The 17,000-nt window shown below is 42.1% G+C and overlaps 1 protein-coding gene across 15 annotated transcripts in view; it reads right to left on the minus strand.

The window, feature by feature from the left end:
* Positions 1-382: 382 nt before the first annotated feature.
* The window catches only part of FBRSL1 (fibrosin like 1), a 549,095-nt gene continuing 532,477 nt past the window's right edge, over positions 383-17,000 (minus strand). For 8 of the 15 annotated variants that reach the window (XM_085307916.1, XM_085307915.1, XM_085307910.1 and 5 more), the window contains 8 exons: positions 15,749-15,820; positions 15,134-15,172; positions 14,188-14,259; positions 12,761-12,893; positions 8,604-8,687; positions 6,711-6,794; positions 5,446-5,686; positions 383-3,335 (listed from right to left, as the gene is read on the minus strand). In XM_085307916.1, coding sequence (XP_085164042.1) covers positions 2,114-3,335; positions 5,446-5,686; positions 6,711-6,794; positions 8,604-8,687; positions 12,761-12,893; positions 14,188-14,259; positions 15,134-15,172; positions 15,749-15,820 — 1,947 coding nt within the window. In that variant the 3' untranslated portion in view covers positions 383-2,113. The remainder of the gene's footprint in view (positions 3,336-5,445; positions 5,687-6,710; positions 6,795-8,603; positions 8,688-12,760; positions 12,894-14,187; positions 14,260-15,133; positions 15,173-15,748; positions 15,821-17,000) is intronic. The other 7 variants (XM_085307917.1, XM_085307908.1, XM_085307919.1 and 4 more) reach the window with 4 other exon arrangements.

The raw sequence follows: 17,000 nt of genomic DNA on the forward strand, positions 1-17,000 counted from the left end.
GGCGCGGGGCGGCCCGTTGGCCCACGGTCCCGGGCGAGAGGCACGGCCCGCCGGAGCCAGCGCTGCCAACGCCTCCCCGCCGAGAGCCGCGCGCGCCGTGCGTCACACCGTCCTCCGCCCGCAGCCGGCCGAGCACGCGCGGATTTTTAACGCCCGTTTCGTTTCGAGCCTCCTCGCATCAGACGAAGCACCCTGCTATTTTATTTTATTTCTTTTTACGCGCGGTAATTTAGTCACACGAGAGCTTAAAACCAGAAGCGGCGACTCGCTGCCGAAACGCGGCGGCCGCCCCGGCCGCGCGCAGCCGCTGCRGGAGCAAAGGGAACGGTGCCGGCAGCTCCGAGTCCGCCGGGCTGCTGCCACACACAAACACTCGACCACCTTTTTCATCCAAAATCAATGTTGTATTTATCTTCATTGATCTACAAGGAAACTGAATGTTTAAAATTACAGGGGGTGCAGGGGGGAGGACGGGGAAGGGGGGGGAAACAAGAGTTACAGAGCCAAGAAAATAGTAGCGGATGGCTGAATTAACTAGAGAAAAAGCCCAGGATATATAAAACATGGACACTGAAAAATAAAATAAGGGAGGGGGGGTGGTACAGCAAGTAAAACATGGCAAAATTTACATATGGATGAAAAGTAAAATTGGAAATAAAAAATAAATCATGCCAAAAAGCAGTTCAAGGCAGAACCACACTGAAACAAACATTTGCTTATGGTCTTCATGTACTATAGATAATATATCAGAATTTCTTTTTTTTTTTAATCAACCATTAGACTTTTTTTTTGCACTCCTAAAATTCTACTTTGTCTTGTATACAGATTCCAATAAGAACACTGCACAATTAGCACAAGGGGTCCACGGAAAATTGTCCTTGCTTGCCAGCGATCCTGCCCACAACACAAAAAAAGAGAAAAAAAAAAGGAAAAAAAAAATAAGGAAAGGGTCTGCCGCATGGTACTGTGCCAGTTCCATCTGCTTTTGCCAGCTTGAAAAGTAGGAAACCAAAATTCCCTTCCAGGAGCGTGTCTCTCTTTCCTTGACGAACTGTCCCTTGTGTTGCACAAAAAAATTCAGTCTCTCTTTTTTTTTTTTGTTAAACACAAGCATCCTTCTTCCTGTTCACATGCCACTTCCATTCTGTTTCCATCGTTGCCAGTTGGTTGTTTTGGGTTGTTTTTTTTTTTAAACCTTCCTCCCCCCAACATCCACTAAGACCTGCCTCCAAGTTCTTGCATAGTTGAAGTATATATGCCGTACTTAGCTTTCTGAGTGTGAATTTCTGACTGTGACAAGAGTATGAGTTGTAACCATGTTAACAAATAACCAGAGTGGTTCTAGAAACCATTTTTATAAAGTCTACCTATGTTAAGAATTTAATATTGGTGTACATTTATATTAACAGAATATTTACAGTTTGTTTTCTTTGTTTTTTTTTGTTTAAAACAAGAAGTCAAAAAAAATTCCTCTTAAATTTCTGCATAATATAATAAGGCAAAAAACAAACAGTTTTGTACATTATTATTATTATTAATATTTTAATATATATCTGTAACTTCGGTTCCAAAGTACCAAGGTAAGTGATCAATTGGCCTCAGAAGGGAACCTCACAGTGGACTGTAAAACTACAGTATTTCCATAAATAATACTTTTAAGAAACCCTGGGTATTTTTTCTTAAGGATCTGAGGCCTTTTAAATGCAAATTTAACTAAAAACAAAAGCAAAATTTCTTCTTTTTTAAGTGAATAAAGAGCACAAAATTAAAAAAAATACAAATCCATTAAAAATGTTTCTCACATTTGGGAAAAAATGTACAAACTTGATATTTTTAACTCATTTTTTTTTTTTAGCACAGAAACAAAAAACAAAACCAAAAATCAATACCTATATATTAAATTCCCATTTTCAGCAACCTTCTTGTTGGAAAGTCTGCATCCCCGACCCCATTATTTATGGAAATGTGCTTAACTTCTACAAATTTTACATTAAAAAAAAAAAGTTTACAGCAGTGCATTTTGTAAAAGGTTTGTTTTTTGTTTTTTTTTCTGTTTGTTTTTTTTTGTTTGTTTGTTTTATGTACAGGCAAGTTTAAAATTCAATGTTGGGGACTATCGTGCCTCTACTTCTTTGGGGTTCCTAGAGGGGGAATAGTCCCTGGACTCTGAGTTTGTGAGTGGAGTAGTCCTGCGTGGGGAGGCAGGTCTGGTGCTGCTCGCTGGTACAAGAGGTGGCGGGGCGCTCAGCGCTGCGGTTGGTGGGTTCCTATTTAAAATCCCATTGTGCATGGCAGTGGATGGACTCAGTCTGGGGTAATGCATCCCGCTTAAATGAGGCATGAAGGATGGCACGTGTGCCAGGTGACTTTCGATAGGGGATGAGTGCAAGTGGTGCATTCTGGCACGCTCAAGTTCTTCTCGTAAGTGCAAGCGCTCTCTTTCCTCCACTTGCCGCAACCGCTCCTGCTCTCGGCGGGCTTCAAGAAGGTTTTCATGGTTATAGTCGTGTGGCTCCCTGTCTCTATAAGAACGCTCATGGTCATAAAATCCAGAGGTGGTAGGGAACCTATGGATAGGATCCGTCCGGAGCTGGAAGTCCATTCGACGGTGCAGGTAGGCATCTCGCAATGGGTCCCTTATGGGGTCCCAAGAAAATCCAGGGTGTGGCAGCCTCTCTCTCCCTGACAAAGGATTCATGCCTATGAGCGGGGTCATCATTCTGCTGCGGTCCAGCACATTCATGTTGTTCATCTGGTGAACACTGCCCATGGAGATAGGCATAGAGGCAGCCATTGAGTGAGGCAATGATAATCCATGCAAAGTAGGTGGTGGGGGATGCTCCACTGATCKTGAGTGCTGGGATGGTTCAGATCCTACCACCAGTACATCACTGTCTTCCTTCCTCTCCTCTTTGACTTTGATATCATTCTTAATCTTCTGGAGGTCACTGGGAAGCTCTGTCTTTCTCTCCATTTCCTTGCTCATTAGATTGGTAAGCTTCAAGCTCTCACTTAGTGCAGGTTTGCTGTACGGAGATACAGACTGGATTACTGGCTTTGTGTTGTCCTCAGAGGGTCTCTTATCATGGCTTGGAGTTTCCTTCACTGGGGAACGGCTCTCTTTAATCTTGTGTTCTGATATGGGTGGCTCTCTCAGTCGGTCAGGGTGCTCTCTCTCTGGTTCTTTGGACCTTTCTCTTTCACCAAGGCTAACCTGCCTGATGGGATCACTGGAAGTTTGGCTGTTGCTGCGGATGAGATTGCTTATCTGATGCGTCACTGGAGCTGATGCAGGTGAGGATCTGTTTGAATGTCTGCTTTTATCCATGAGGTCTCTGTATAAAGACAGAAAATACTTTCTTGTTCGGTGTGAATAAACACGCATGCAATGCTGGATATGCAGAACAAAGACTGCTCTGAAAATTATTTGAACAGGTCTCCTAGCATCAGCTATAGCTGTGGTAGGGCACCAAAGAAATACCCTACCCGCCTTTAAGGTTCTGAAAAAAATGTTGAATGTCCACAGGACGGAGAATAAATTGGGAATGCACATGAAAGAACAGTACATTCACCTCTGAAGACAGACCATCTCACTGAGAAATGTAGGGCAAGGAGGAGAGTTTAGAAAGGATGTTTTTTGGATACTTAATATATCCTGCTGGCAATGATTTTCTCGGCTATAACACTCTCAACTCAGGCTCCTTTCTTAAAACAGACTTCAGTTACCGCTGGCTGTGTGCGACATTGATCTAGGCACACAAATCAGAATGATTCTGGAAGCTGATGGAAATGTATGCAGGTCTTACGAGACAGCCTCATCGCCTGTAAGCAGCCACAACATAATGCCTATTTTCCTATGGAGCTGCAGGAGAGTTTGTTATGGTCTGTTTTGGCAGTTAAGCTAGATGCTTAAGGAAGAAAATCCCTGAACAGGCCATGAAGCTGACCGATTACCCTTTGTTTCAAGAGGGCCTGTTAGGAGGAAGAAGGGGTCTGATGACAATGTCCATTGTCTAAAATGAGAGGCATGAAAAGGGGGTCCAGGTTTCTAACTGCACCTCTATTTTGTGGGCAAGTAAATTAGTCTCAGCTACTCCCACCTCTTTCAGAGGGGAATAAATAATATTCATCCTTTAAGAGCACTTTGCAAGCTCTTACGTTAGAGATATTTTAAATGCAAAGTATGATGGCGTAATTGAGAGAACTGCGTTATGCAGCTGAGAAATCCACTGATGCTTGAGTTTTATGCTAGGTTTCCTTCTGGGAGCGAAAGCACCACAGTGCTGAAAATCAGAAGTGTTTTGGGGAGTTTTGTGTGTATTTATCCCTTACTATTACATTTAATAACCCAGAGTTCTCTCACGGTGGGAGTTTTGATAATTGGTCAAGGACGTAGTTTGTTAAAACAAGGTCAAATAAGAATGCTGGGGACAGTTTAAATTAAATTAATAGATTTAAATTGATAGATTTAAATAGATTAAATAGATTTAAATAGATGTAATAGAGATGTTAACCCCTGTGTGAACACTCCTGAGAGAAAAGTAACCTAAGTTTGCAAACAAATTAAGCTAAAGCCAATAAGGGAACTTCCTATCCAAATGATTATCCACACAAAAGTGTCATACGATTTAACATTTAAAGGAAGATCATTTTCAGCCTATTGCTTCTATGTATTACGGTTCACAGGCACTGCCTAAATAGCTCATTAAAAACACTCTAGGCAAACTATGAARCCCCCATCACTAGTCAAACACCACATCTAAGTCTTGCAGGCTGTTATTGCCTACAAAGAAGTACCCTGCTGGAGACAACCAGCCTCTGAAATACGAAAGGCTTTACAGCTTCAAAATCATATAGCTGGAAGCTAATGAAGTACCTATAGCTCAGGTGATRCAGTTCTGCCATCATTAATAAGGGCTTGTCAGCACTAAAATTCTTGAAATCAAACTCATCAGTGGATTCATGCACATCAATTCAGACAGGGGTATTTGCATTTTTACCTCATTATTGTCCAGGTAACATTTGAATTCATCAGCATATCTGTATGTCAGTCAGAATGGTGACTGTCTGCAAAGGACTCGTCACAATATCACCTTCACAATTTCTGAATATACAGCACTCCTGGAGGAGGCTGCTGAGAACATCCAAGCACACTCTTAAAACTTAGTGACRTGCTCATTTCCTTGGCCTGGTGCATTTTATCAGGTTATTAGCAGGGACTGAAGAACTGTCTTATGCTATTTCTAGAGAGGACAAATTCTAAGAGACAAAGAGGCTTGTTTTTGTCACTAAYACTTGTGCTTATTTGAGGATATGCTTACCTGCTACTTCAAAGAGAAAGTGATTTTCTTTGAAGATGACAAAACTGAGAGCGAAGAAAAAGTTTGAAAATATACAGAAGAAAAAGATGGCTAGAAGAAACTGCTCAAAGCACATGTCACTTACCGCTCTTTGTCTCTGTCATCTTTACTCAGAGAAAGATCTCTCTTCTCAGGCTCGCGCTCTCGTTCTCTGTCTCTGTCGTGGTTTGTCACTGAGGAGCTTCGCTCCGAATCTGTTGGCTTGGGCCACTGTGGTGGTGTTGGGAACGATGGTGGGGTCCGATGGAGTCTATTCCATGGCTCATGGGGATTATTAAAATTCTGCAGGTTTGGGCCATCTTTGTGAGTAAAAATGTTGTTGTGAGCTAGAATAATGGGGGGAGGAGGAAACATTAAAAATAATTCAAACCAAATAATTCCATTTAAATTTTGCACAATGCTAATTACAACCAGAACTGTCCTCTCAAGACTTTAATTTGGAGCTAATGGCATAGGGGAGCTATTAGCAGATGGACAGAGATAACTCCAACACTGGTTGAAAGATCCACCAGCTCTTTAAGACTACTTGTGGAGGAAGCTTTAACTAAACATCTGAATAACTGAGAGATGACTAAAAACACCCAGCTTCTCTTTCCCCCCCGCCCCAGCAAGGGTTCCACCGCAAAAGTAATACTCTTCCTCAGCTCCCCTCACTGGCAGAAACTTCAGCAGTTGTGTGTTGAAGCTGAAACAATCAGCTGCCTGCAGCTGAACGTTCAGTGACGTTTTTGTTAAAGAAACCAGACTATTTGGTGGTATGTATGTGTGTGTGTATAAAAAAAAAGAGCTTGGCTGTAGGCTTTTTTAGAACAATCACTTGATTTTCCTCCATCAATCTTCAACTGATTCCTGTTGCACCATGAGATGCAAAAGCATGCTCTCTTACTTGTGGCTCTCAAGCATGCCTTGCCTACAAGTAACATGTTTTTAAAGTAAAATCATTTCAGACAGGTAATTTAACTTCAGACAATGGTTACAAAGAAAGTCTACACAGTGATTTAGGAGAAGTATCAATAGCTGTACCACTGTGCATCTTTGCTGTTGAAGGGTGTTACTTTACATGCCCATAGGGTAGCAGAGCACAGCGAGTCTTGCAGCACTAGCACCTCTAGGAACACACAAGGTAACAATCTTCAGCAGCAAAGAGACAGAAAGCATGACTATTGATATATGTGACATGCAGAAAAGCTCCCACTGCAGAGACCTGGAAATCTTAGGTGCAGTATTTTCAGATAGRAGAATGGAGGTTAGGAAACAAACTTCTTTAAAAACTACCACCAGCTGCTGTAAATATTAGCATGTGGCTTTCTGGAAGGGATGTTTGTCTGCAGTAACCCAGCCAGTACTTACTCAGAGCATGACTGCCTAATCCTCCAAAGGCATTGCTGCCTAAGTTCCCAAGGCCGCTGAAGGTGCTTGACCTGCTAAATGGATCTGGAAAGGCAAACAGGGATTTAGCAGGCATTTAGCCAAGAATGTTGGAGAATGAAACGCACCCCTCCCCTTCTTAGTGGTCTGAATCCAAGTAGGATTAGGCCAAACTTTAAGCTGATCCTTCTCATYGCAAGGTTCTTTGCACAGAAAATTCCCAGCATGTTAAAATGGCGAAGGGATTCAGTGCTCACTCTGCAAACAGGTGTTATAATAAACTTCTGTATGTCAGTCAGAGGGTAGCTAGAAATTAAGGTCTGTAAAATGAAATTAGGGTGGCTGCTGCTGAAATACAACTCTCGTTCCTTATCAGTAGTAGCAATAGTAGAAACATTGCAATTGTTTCCTTGAAAGAACCACCATTGCAGGGTCCTTGGTCAGTGTATGGAGCGAATGCACCATTCCACTGTTGTTTTGTATACAACTTTCTATTCTACATAACGGTGGGTCAAGACAGTCCTAAGGTAATTGCTATGGACATCCATCCTGACACCAACTAGACCTGTGGGCCTGTTTGTGCTGAAATCTTCTCCCATAATAGCTTACGGTGGAGAAAATGATAGTGTATCATTTAGGTGGAGGAAATGATAGTGTAGTTTTAGGTACTGTGACAAGGAGACAGGAGGTTTGTATTCTTTGAGGCAGAAGATGAAACTTAGCCTTCCTAGTCAAGYAACCAAATACTTGGCTACTGACACCTGTCTTATAAAAAGTCCTGTCATTTTTTTTCCCTTAAAAACACCTGTTGTCAAAAGAGATTCCACTCTAAATAGATACAGTCTGACTCAAGTCTCTGTACTCCAGAGATGGTTATGGGTTAAAATATACGGGTATATGCAGTCTTTTTCCTACTGGTGATCAATAAGCAACTTCCCATTCTGCTGACTTTTTGACTGTCCCTTTCAAATCTTTAACTTGCCATATAAGCAACAGGAAGAAGGGCACTCTCTGCTTCCTCACAGATAGCCTTATATTGAAAATATCAAGGTAAATAGTACTGATACCTTGGATTTTTAAGTAAACAGCTATTTTTTATTTATTTATTTTTAAACAGCTGATCTTGCCTCTCCATTTGATATTAGGTAGTTGAGTGACTCTGTAGCAATACAGTTAATTTTGACTGAACGTTCAGGAATCGATGTAAATGTGGGTATTTGTAACAGAAAAAAAGTCTACTAGGTTACGTGGCATGTTCCTTTTACTGACCGGATGAGTGTTACTAAAACATTAATCAACAGAGCTTGAACTTTAATTGGCAATGAACTGTTTGTGAGCTTTGAGAATGAGGAAATTCGAGAAAATCAGGCTCTACTTACAGCCAATTAGGAAACAGAAAGACAGGCAAAATGTGCAGAATAGCTATTTGCCAGAAACGGTTACTGAAGTTAGATAAAGAACCTAGCCAAAAAACTTACATAGGTGGAAAGGGTATGGGAGAGGCCCATCTTAAACCACTGTACCTTTGAAATAAAATTCCCACTATTTCCCTGAGCACATTCCACAGCACAGAAGGGCTCTACAGCTAAGATTTCCTCCCGTGTGCAGTCTCCCACTGGTGATGGACTTGCCCGTTCTGCACCGCTCTCTTCCCCGGCAGCAGATGAGTTTCCTAATCCTGCTGCCTCCCCTTGGGAAGTCTAGATCAGCGAGCGTGCTGGGAAAGGTGGTGTGSGTGAGGACTTCCTAGTTAGCTTCTGGCTCCTGAGACAGTTTAAGACTTCCCTCTGCGAGACCTAGAGTGCCTCAGGCAGAACTGAGCTGGAAAGCCAGGAAGGGATCACAGGTAAAAAGGTGAAGGCAGGGTTTACTTACACTTACCTGCCAAGTGGTTAGTAGGCAGGAAACTGCTGTGATGAGGTGAAGGACCGAAGGGGGTGGTGGCTGGATGTGTTGCACCTGTGAGAACAAGGTCCTTCATTAGTTCAGTGGCAGGTAACTGGTTGCATACACAAAGGTCCTGAGTAGCAAATTCAAGAACTGGACACAAAGGCACAGAACAGATTTAAGCATAGCACAGACGGGGGAAAACATTGAACACCAGCTCAGTGAGCCACAGGTAGAATTTCGCTAAGTGCTCTTTAAAAGAGCTTGTCAGGGCTAGGAGGCAGGAGACCTTGTACCAAATGTTGCCACTCACCTGTAATAATGGGGAAGCTAATCTCTTTGTTTGGCATTAGCATTTATTACTCTGTGTTTACATGAAAAAGGGTCACTGTAGATTATGGGCCTAGACAGAAGGTGCTCTGAAGCGACTGATTAGAGTCTATATGAAAAAGCAGTTGATGACAGACACACAGGGAGCATCAATTACACCTCTCCCATGAGATATCCAGCTACACTCTCACATCTGTCTCTGCATTCACAGACTCCCTCATGTTTTTTTTTTGTACTTCTTTCCTAGACACTGCTCATTGCCATGGTACCACGCTACCTTGCGGGGAAGGAACATTACTGCTTAGCACACTGAATTGTTTTAGCTTGAGACAAGGGGAAAGAATGTGCTGAAACAAGCTACTTTGTCCTGTATTTCAGGGCTGACCAAATTCATGCTCAGATGGGCTTCAGAAAGGAAAACCAGTGCAGAAGATGGCAGTCTTGTTCCCCCTGAGGGCAGATGCACACTGAACTGAATGAGCGTGCAACCACATTATAGGAAAAGCACTAGTGTCACCTACACAGGGATACATGGGATTCAGAGGAGGACTGACTCACACAGATCTTGCAAAAGAGACTGTGGCTGAGGAATCTGGCTGTGGTATGGTCTAGCACAGCACACTAAGATCAGTCCAAACATTTTCAGGATGCACCTGAAGTTGAGTTTGAAGATCTATGTTTTGGATGTATGCACCAAAATAYTCCTCTGGCTCCAGTATTACACTGACTAGACAGACTGCAAATGTCTGCAATGTAAATGTCCTTTTGGGGCCTTCTCCATGCTAATGTTTCTGCAACTTCTTGCAGAAAGCAAGGCTTGTCACCCATATGCATTAAACAAACTGTTCCATTTTGTTAGAAACTGGTAATACTAGGCAATGACAGAGGCAGCACTTTCCTGAGGACAGGCTAAGTGATGTGCAAAACAGACCAACAAGTATATAAAGCTATTGGATGTCACTTTTCAGTGCTTTTCTGCTCACGTACTTTGAAAATCTATTTTGTTGGTGAAAAGTTAACCTTCCTTATGACTGGGAAGAATATGAGGTAGGCTCTGGCAAAAAACAACAGCCATGCTGGGCAAGAACAAGGACTGGCTTAACCAATCCCTGCTTTTCTAAGTGGTAACTTTTTCTTCTAGGATAAGAGGATTATCATTCTTTTTCTCCCCACCTAGTGATCAAGCTCTCCTGTTGCCTTCCCCACAAGGATTTCTGCCTCTTCCAGTTTGTGGCCCACTCGAACGCCTCCCACCAGTGGTGAGTCCCTGCCCTCGGCTCCAGTCCCACTCGCTGTTCCTGCTCATCCTGTGGGAGCTTCTGGCCCCCCAGCTGAGTTTGTTGTGGAGACAGATGCTTTTGTATTCATGATTTGTGGGGGAAGGAAATGTTTCCCCCTTCAAACCCACACCTGGCTCTGTTCGCAAGGCAAAATCATCAGCCCCAGTACAAGTAGGACACCTGAGGGATGTAGCATTATGAAAGGTCACAGCGAAAACAGAGGAAACAGRGGGAAAAAAACATTGTACACAGGAGGAACTACAGCCCAAACACAGCTAATTCCCTCTATGCAATGAACGGGATTTTGCCCAAGCTGGGGCTGGTGCTGGTCAGCCTCAGCCTGGCCCTGCCTTAGAGACAGGGTCCAGTAACAGAAGGTCACTGTAAAATGTCCTGATGTGTCCAGAACATGAACAGACCATAAAGCCCAAGAGACAGCGAGCTGTGCGTCCATCTCCAACTCGGGCACCACAAACCTAAGCAGCCAGAAAATGAGCTAAGGAAACTTAAGAGCAACTGCAGCAACAAAACCTCAAGTTATCTATAAACATTCTGACTGCTCCAATGCTCCAAGACGGATGGAGACTGTCATCTTTCTAATCCTTTAAGATTTCAGAAGGTGTATAATGGATGGGAGATTTCTTCAAAGGAGACGGCTTACAAACTCAACTACACAGGCTGATAATAAAAAATCCTCCGGAGAAAGCCAGGAGCAGCATTGCAGGCTGTCAGGTAGTTATTAAATATAGCGTCTGCCAGGCAGCTCAACATCCGTCCTGAAGACAGGTGGCCCTAAGATAACTTATGTCTCCCACAGTAACCAGGCAATGCAGCAGAACCAATGATTCACATCAACTACATGCTTGTTCGATAAGGTGAAAAGAATGCCTCAGATATTGCAGAGTAGAAGATTTATTCATCTGTATGTTACCGCTGCAATGTTTGTTCACTTTGATAGCACTCTTTCCCTAGATTTACTGTGCGATGGCTCTTGTGATTAATATACTCACAGACWAGTTGCTATAAGGATATCTATCTCTGGTGAAGGCAAAGTTTTCTATTAATTTGCCTTCTTTAACAAATGTTTTCCATACTATTTCCTCTCCCGCTTTTATGAATGGAGAAGCAGACCATGCTTGTATCTTTAAAAGAGAAAATGTTCAACATACCAACTGGACTGGTGCTTGATTAAACAGACTGTTTCTACCTCTAACGGTCAAACTCTGTCCAATACAGTCTTCAACAGTAAAACCTCACAAGAAACAAGACTCTTGTAATRAGAACACAGGACAGATCAAAGACAGTGGATGCAAACAGCTGCAGTATGTTGGCCCCTACTATCAAAGTGCCTTCACAGATACAAAAATACAGGGCAGCATCCTACAATGCACAAGTATTATCAGTACCAGTTATCTGTGGTGGAAACTTCTATCTGATATTCAAGAATTTCCATCCAGAGATAAGGGCTGAAACACAGACTGCATCAATAGTGGAGGTTCCTGAAGGCTATCTGATACCTGCACTTGAGTCTCAGACCTCACTGTCTAATTTGTCAGTTTTCTGTCAGGTTTCAGACAAAATTTGTAATATTTCTGTCTAACCTCAGTCATTTCAGCAAGGYTGAATCAAGGCGGAACATGACCATGTCTACAGCCTGAGTTAGAATGAGAAAGCAACAATGCATTATAAAAGCAGAGTGAGGTTAGAAAAGAAAATTACGTTAGCTGCCAATTGATTAGAGACATGAGGAGCTAAATTCTATCATATCAATTGATAATAGCTCATTCAGAAGGCTGCTTTAGCTTAAACACAGAAGGAAAATCCAGAAAAGTCTAGGAGGAAAGTTAAGCCCCAGGAACAGAACAAAAAGAACGCTCGGTAGATCAACACCAACAGGAATAGAAGCAGTGACCTCCAAAACAAGAATGTCAGAGTTGCAGAGCCACCCACAACAGTAGTAGGAACAGTAGATCTTTTTTTTTTTTTAATTCAATATGCCATTTTAAGTCTTAGAGACGTGGATCACAGGGGGATTTTACATTTAGAAAACACAGCTTTCACAAATTCATTTTCTGTGATATTTATCAACATTGTTATTTTACAAAAAAACCCACATTTTCAGAAGACAGACAGAAATGTGGTTGAGTGCAGGAGCTGAGAAAAACAACATGGCAAATATAAAAGAACGAAAGAAGCTGTTGCCATTTCCAATCCTGTGCAATGGAAACATTTTGAAGCTTTTTGTCCAAAATTGCTTTATAAAATCACTCTGTAGCCTATTAGCCAGGCACATAAAAACCAGCTGTACAGACACACTGTTGAGGATCAGTGACACTCAGAGGAATCAGCATTAGAGGCGGCAGACAGAGCATAGCCCAGTGGCTCATCTCTTCTAGCAGCCCAGTTCTGATTAGTCCCTAGTGTTTCCACATCCCTCTGTAGCAATCTTGYCTGCTTCAATTACATAGCTGTAGAGACACACATTAAATACACTGACTGTTTTCTTTTCTGTGACAAATGACRATCCTCCCTTACCTGTGGTTGAAAACAGAGGCCTGGCAAGATCCTGTGGGTAATGGAAGCCTGGAAACACCCCGGGGGCAGGAGGTCTGCTGAACAGGTCGAGTTTACCACCTATTTCTAGCTTGTGGGGATCCAGCTGCATTTGCTGTCAAATGATACAAAAGCAATCTCATTATACATTTCCTTTCTTTATGAGAGAAAAAGAGAGGGAATTCAGGCTCACTCCTGCTTAGTACTGCCAGGGAGAGTTAGTGAGAGWGACAGCAGTGTCTCTGCTCACGTACCACCGTCATGCTCTGACAGCATCTATAAGGCTATTTCACTCCACAGTATCTCTCAGCTGCCTCATCCACATGAATAAGGCCTGAAGTGAGCTCATGGCCCCTCAGCACACACAGCGGAGCGTGCAACATGATACACTGCGTGCACTGCACCCCGGCATCAGTCAGCAGCCTCAGCCTGACAAAAATATTCTGCAGGCTTAAAGCTGCTGACAGAAGCCTGGAGAGTTGGATGACGGACCCGTCTGTTTTGCTGTTCCCGTATGGAAAGAGATTTTCCTAGGCTATGTCTTTCCTACAGCTAGTGTAGTTCAGTATGAAGACAAGGGGAGAAGAATGAAGAAAACTGACTATGAGACTCCTCCAGAGAATATTTTTACTCTGCCCCTAAAGAAGCCAGCACAGTCAGACTGAGAAATTGTGCCTAAGTTGAAGACATAAAAGTCTCTCACTAAGTATACAGCTTAAAGATTAGATACATTTGCTTACTAAAAAAAGGGATTTACATAGCACACCTACTTAAACAATAAATATTCTTTATTAATCAGACAAAAAAAAATTACAGCAGGAGCTTTGAAAAAACAATCACTAAGAAGTCATGCTATCTGCTATTCTGTCTAGCACAGGGAGCCTCGAGCCTGTACTAACACCCAGTGTCCCTACACCTTGTTATTTCCTGAGTTTTAAATCCCCTCCCTCTGCCCCCCCCATCACCATTGCGATGCAGCAAACCCAGCAACCTCTGACACAGTAACTATCATTCTACTCGCCTGCTCTATGTTTTGTAAAATGTTCTTCACCGTATCGGTCATTTCACTCTGAATAGGATAATACTCCATATTCCACAGGAGGTACTAGTACAGAAGGGAAACGATGTTAAACATGTATGCTTTGTAAAAAAGCTGGATTTTGGGCAAAATTACCCTCCCCCTCCCTTTCTTCTTCTCTTCCTCTGGCTGTATTCTTAATATCTACTGCTCATTTTGCTACCCTTAGCCCTCAGATAAACTTTACAGTTGCTACAATAAATGCTGAAGATTGAAAGTGTTAGTTAATATAGGCAAGCTTGAGAATCACCACTAGTAACTGCTTTCTGCTCATTAGTCACTAAAACGTAACTTTCAAGCCAAAAGACATGGCTTTGTTCCATAAACCTACCTTTATCTTTTGCTGGTGATGGTAGATCTGCCAGGCAATCTGTACATGAACTGCACACCACTTCCCGGGTTTCTGTAAYGGAAAACACAGGAATTCAGATTGATAGGTAATTCAGATTAATTGATATGTTAACAATCTACATCAGATAGACTATTTCCCTTACTATTGAAAAGACAGTTAAGCAATGAGAACAGCTGACTACTAAAATAGCACAGTAYGTGATCAATGTTTTTCTTTTTTCTGTACTGCAACTGATGATTTTTATATTAAAAAAGAAACAAACAGRAAGAATCTGAGATGCATGATATCTTCCTCATCTTATGGAGATCTGAGATCCCTGCCTTGTTCTTTCTTACGCGGGCATCCTTGTACATAAACCAAAGTAAAAGGCAGCAAAGTATGACGTGCTTAAGACAAAGCAACTTATGGTTAACAATTGTTTATGAAAAGAACCCTGTTCATCCACCTCTGCTGCACTGGGTCTGCAGGCTGCAGTGGTTGTTACRACCATCTGCATTTGGGGAAGGGTATGGACAAACAATCACCAACATAAGCAGTGCCAAAACTGTGTGAGTTACTGTTCTTGGCTGAGTTGTGGCACTGACTCTGAGATGTTTTCATGGCACATTAGAAGCACAAATAAAACACACTGACCTAAGCCACTGTGAATTTGATCACTTGTGAATGTCTGTCCATGCTCATAGTCATTTATTTCTGTGACCTTTGCTTCATACTGTGAACTATTAATGCACATAAATGGATGCAAAACAAGGTTGAGATCTAACCTGAATGTTATTAATCAGAAGCAGCTAAGAGCTAACTATGACATTTTGCTTTAAATAAAAGATGAGCCTGAAATTTTCTACTAGACATGTTAAATTTCAAAAACACATGAACAGAATTTGATATATATATATGTATATATATAAAAAAATCCCCCACAAACCTTACTTACTCTTACTGGAGGCCTGTAAGGGTCTGACACCTACRGAAAAAGGAGAAATAAAACAATCAGTCTTTCTAAATCTAGCCAATATATAGAAAGGTGGGAAACTTCCTTCCTCTGAACAAGCAAAAGCATTTATAAAGCAATTTTCCAGAGAAGTCCCCTGTGACACAGGAAACCCAAAAGGCTTTAAGGAGGCTTAAAACTTCTCTTTCATTCCTTGCATTAAACTCTGCAGAATTTTATGATAAGCAAAGCGGTTTCATGCCAGAAACTGAACAGTGCCAGTGTTTTTCTGAACCTCATACTCATTCTGAAATGGAGTGTATAAAACCTACCACTTTCCAAGCACTGCTTAGGGGAAAGACCCTGAAAGGGTTTCCTGCCCCATTTCCCTTTGACTTTGTTTAAACAAGTCAATCAAATCCCTTGCATTCAAAAACCAGCGAAGGCTACTGTCATCTCACCAGAAAAAGAAACTTGTGTCCTCACTGTACATTCAGAATCTAGAAGGCCAGTTTTCTCATCAGCTGGCCTCTCTTTTTATTATAAGCTATCACTGTGCTCACTGTAACTCCAGATAAGCTCAAAGAAAGGTTATATATTGTTGCCTACCCCTGGAGTCTTCTGCAGAAGGGTGTGGTGGACTGTGCCTGGTCTACCTGCTACATCAATAGGGTTTGACGTCTGAAAGACAAGAACAGAGTGTGAGTAATATTGTCTGATACCAGTGGTACATTTAACATCTCTATCTGATGTTAATGGCATTAATTAGTCCATGTTTGTACTGTGCTTTGAACACGCAYATTGCTACATTAGTGCTAAATGTTATCTCTTACTGACAGCCAACAGCATTTAACCACTGTGTCATCTATTATTATTTAGTAGCGGTAATAGTATTACAGCAGCACCTCTAAGCCCCAGTTGAAATCACAATCCCATTGTGCTAGGCAGTGTGTAAATGGATGGGAAGAGACAGTCCCTGTCTCCCAAAGCTTATTCTTCAGACAAAACAGGCAGAGAGTAGGAGAGGAAACAAGAGAAGTGGACTGATTCTCCCAGTGTTTCAGGCAGCAGTTGGTATCAGAGTCAGGAACAGAACAACTCAGGTGACCCTGTCCAATATTCCAACGATTCGACCATAGCCCCTCTCCAACTGGGGCTAGGTAATAAAATAGTTAAAACAGCAACAGTCCATCTACTTGGTTTGACAAGGCACAATGAGAAACCTTAGAAGGTGCTTGTGGGTCTTTTATAGCTTTGCATTGTTTATCCCATCATTTTCCAGCAAGAATTAAACACCTCATTGAACGGATTGTCCTCCGGATCCCACCTGTTGCCCTGTTCTAGCTGATCCCCAAGAACTCATTCATTTTCTCATTCTGGAATCTATCAGTCTCCCACTCCCAGTGCAATTGCACCTGGTATCTCTGAACAGCTGAGTGCAAAGGGGTTAAACCTAATTCCCCAATTGATTATTTCACTTATATTTTAGGCCAAATTGCAATAGATTGCAAACAGTCACACTGGACAAGGAATGAGTAAAACYGTAGGTGTAGGGGGAAAGATTGGTTTTAGTTTGTCTAAGGCTACATAACTTCCAGATTCATTAAAAGGAGCATTCTCATGTATGTGGGTAAGTCAACAACCTCCTCAGGCAGATCGGTGTTCTCAGGGCCTGACAGCTGAGGTATATATAAGGTGGCAAAAGTTACAGCTATCATACAGACAAGACTTTTAAGATCACAACATGTTAACGGCATGGTGTCATCCTGTCCGTTTATTCCCTGGAGAAAGATGTAAATGCTTCCTCCGGCAAAGTAAACTGAATACTTCTGACCTTTTCAAGTTCCTTGCTTGTGAGAAA

The sequence above is a fragment of the Rhea americana genome, unplaced genomic scaffold (assembly GCF_003343005.1).
Source record: "Rhea americana isolate MKP2758 unplaced genomic scaffold, rheAme1 scaffold_268, whole genome shotgun sequence".
Taxonomy (NCBI): Eukaryota; Metazoa; Chordata; class Aves; order Rheiformes; family Rheidae; genus Rhea; species Rhea americana.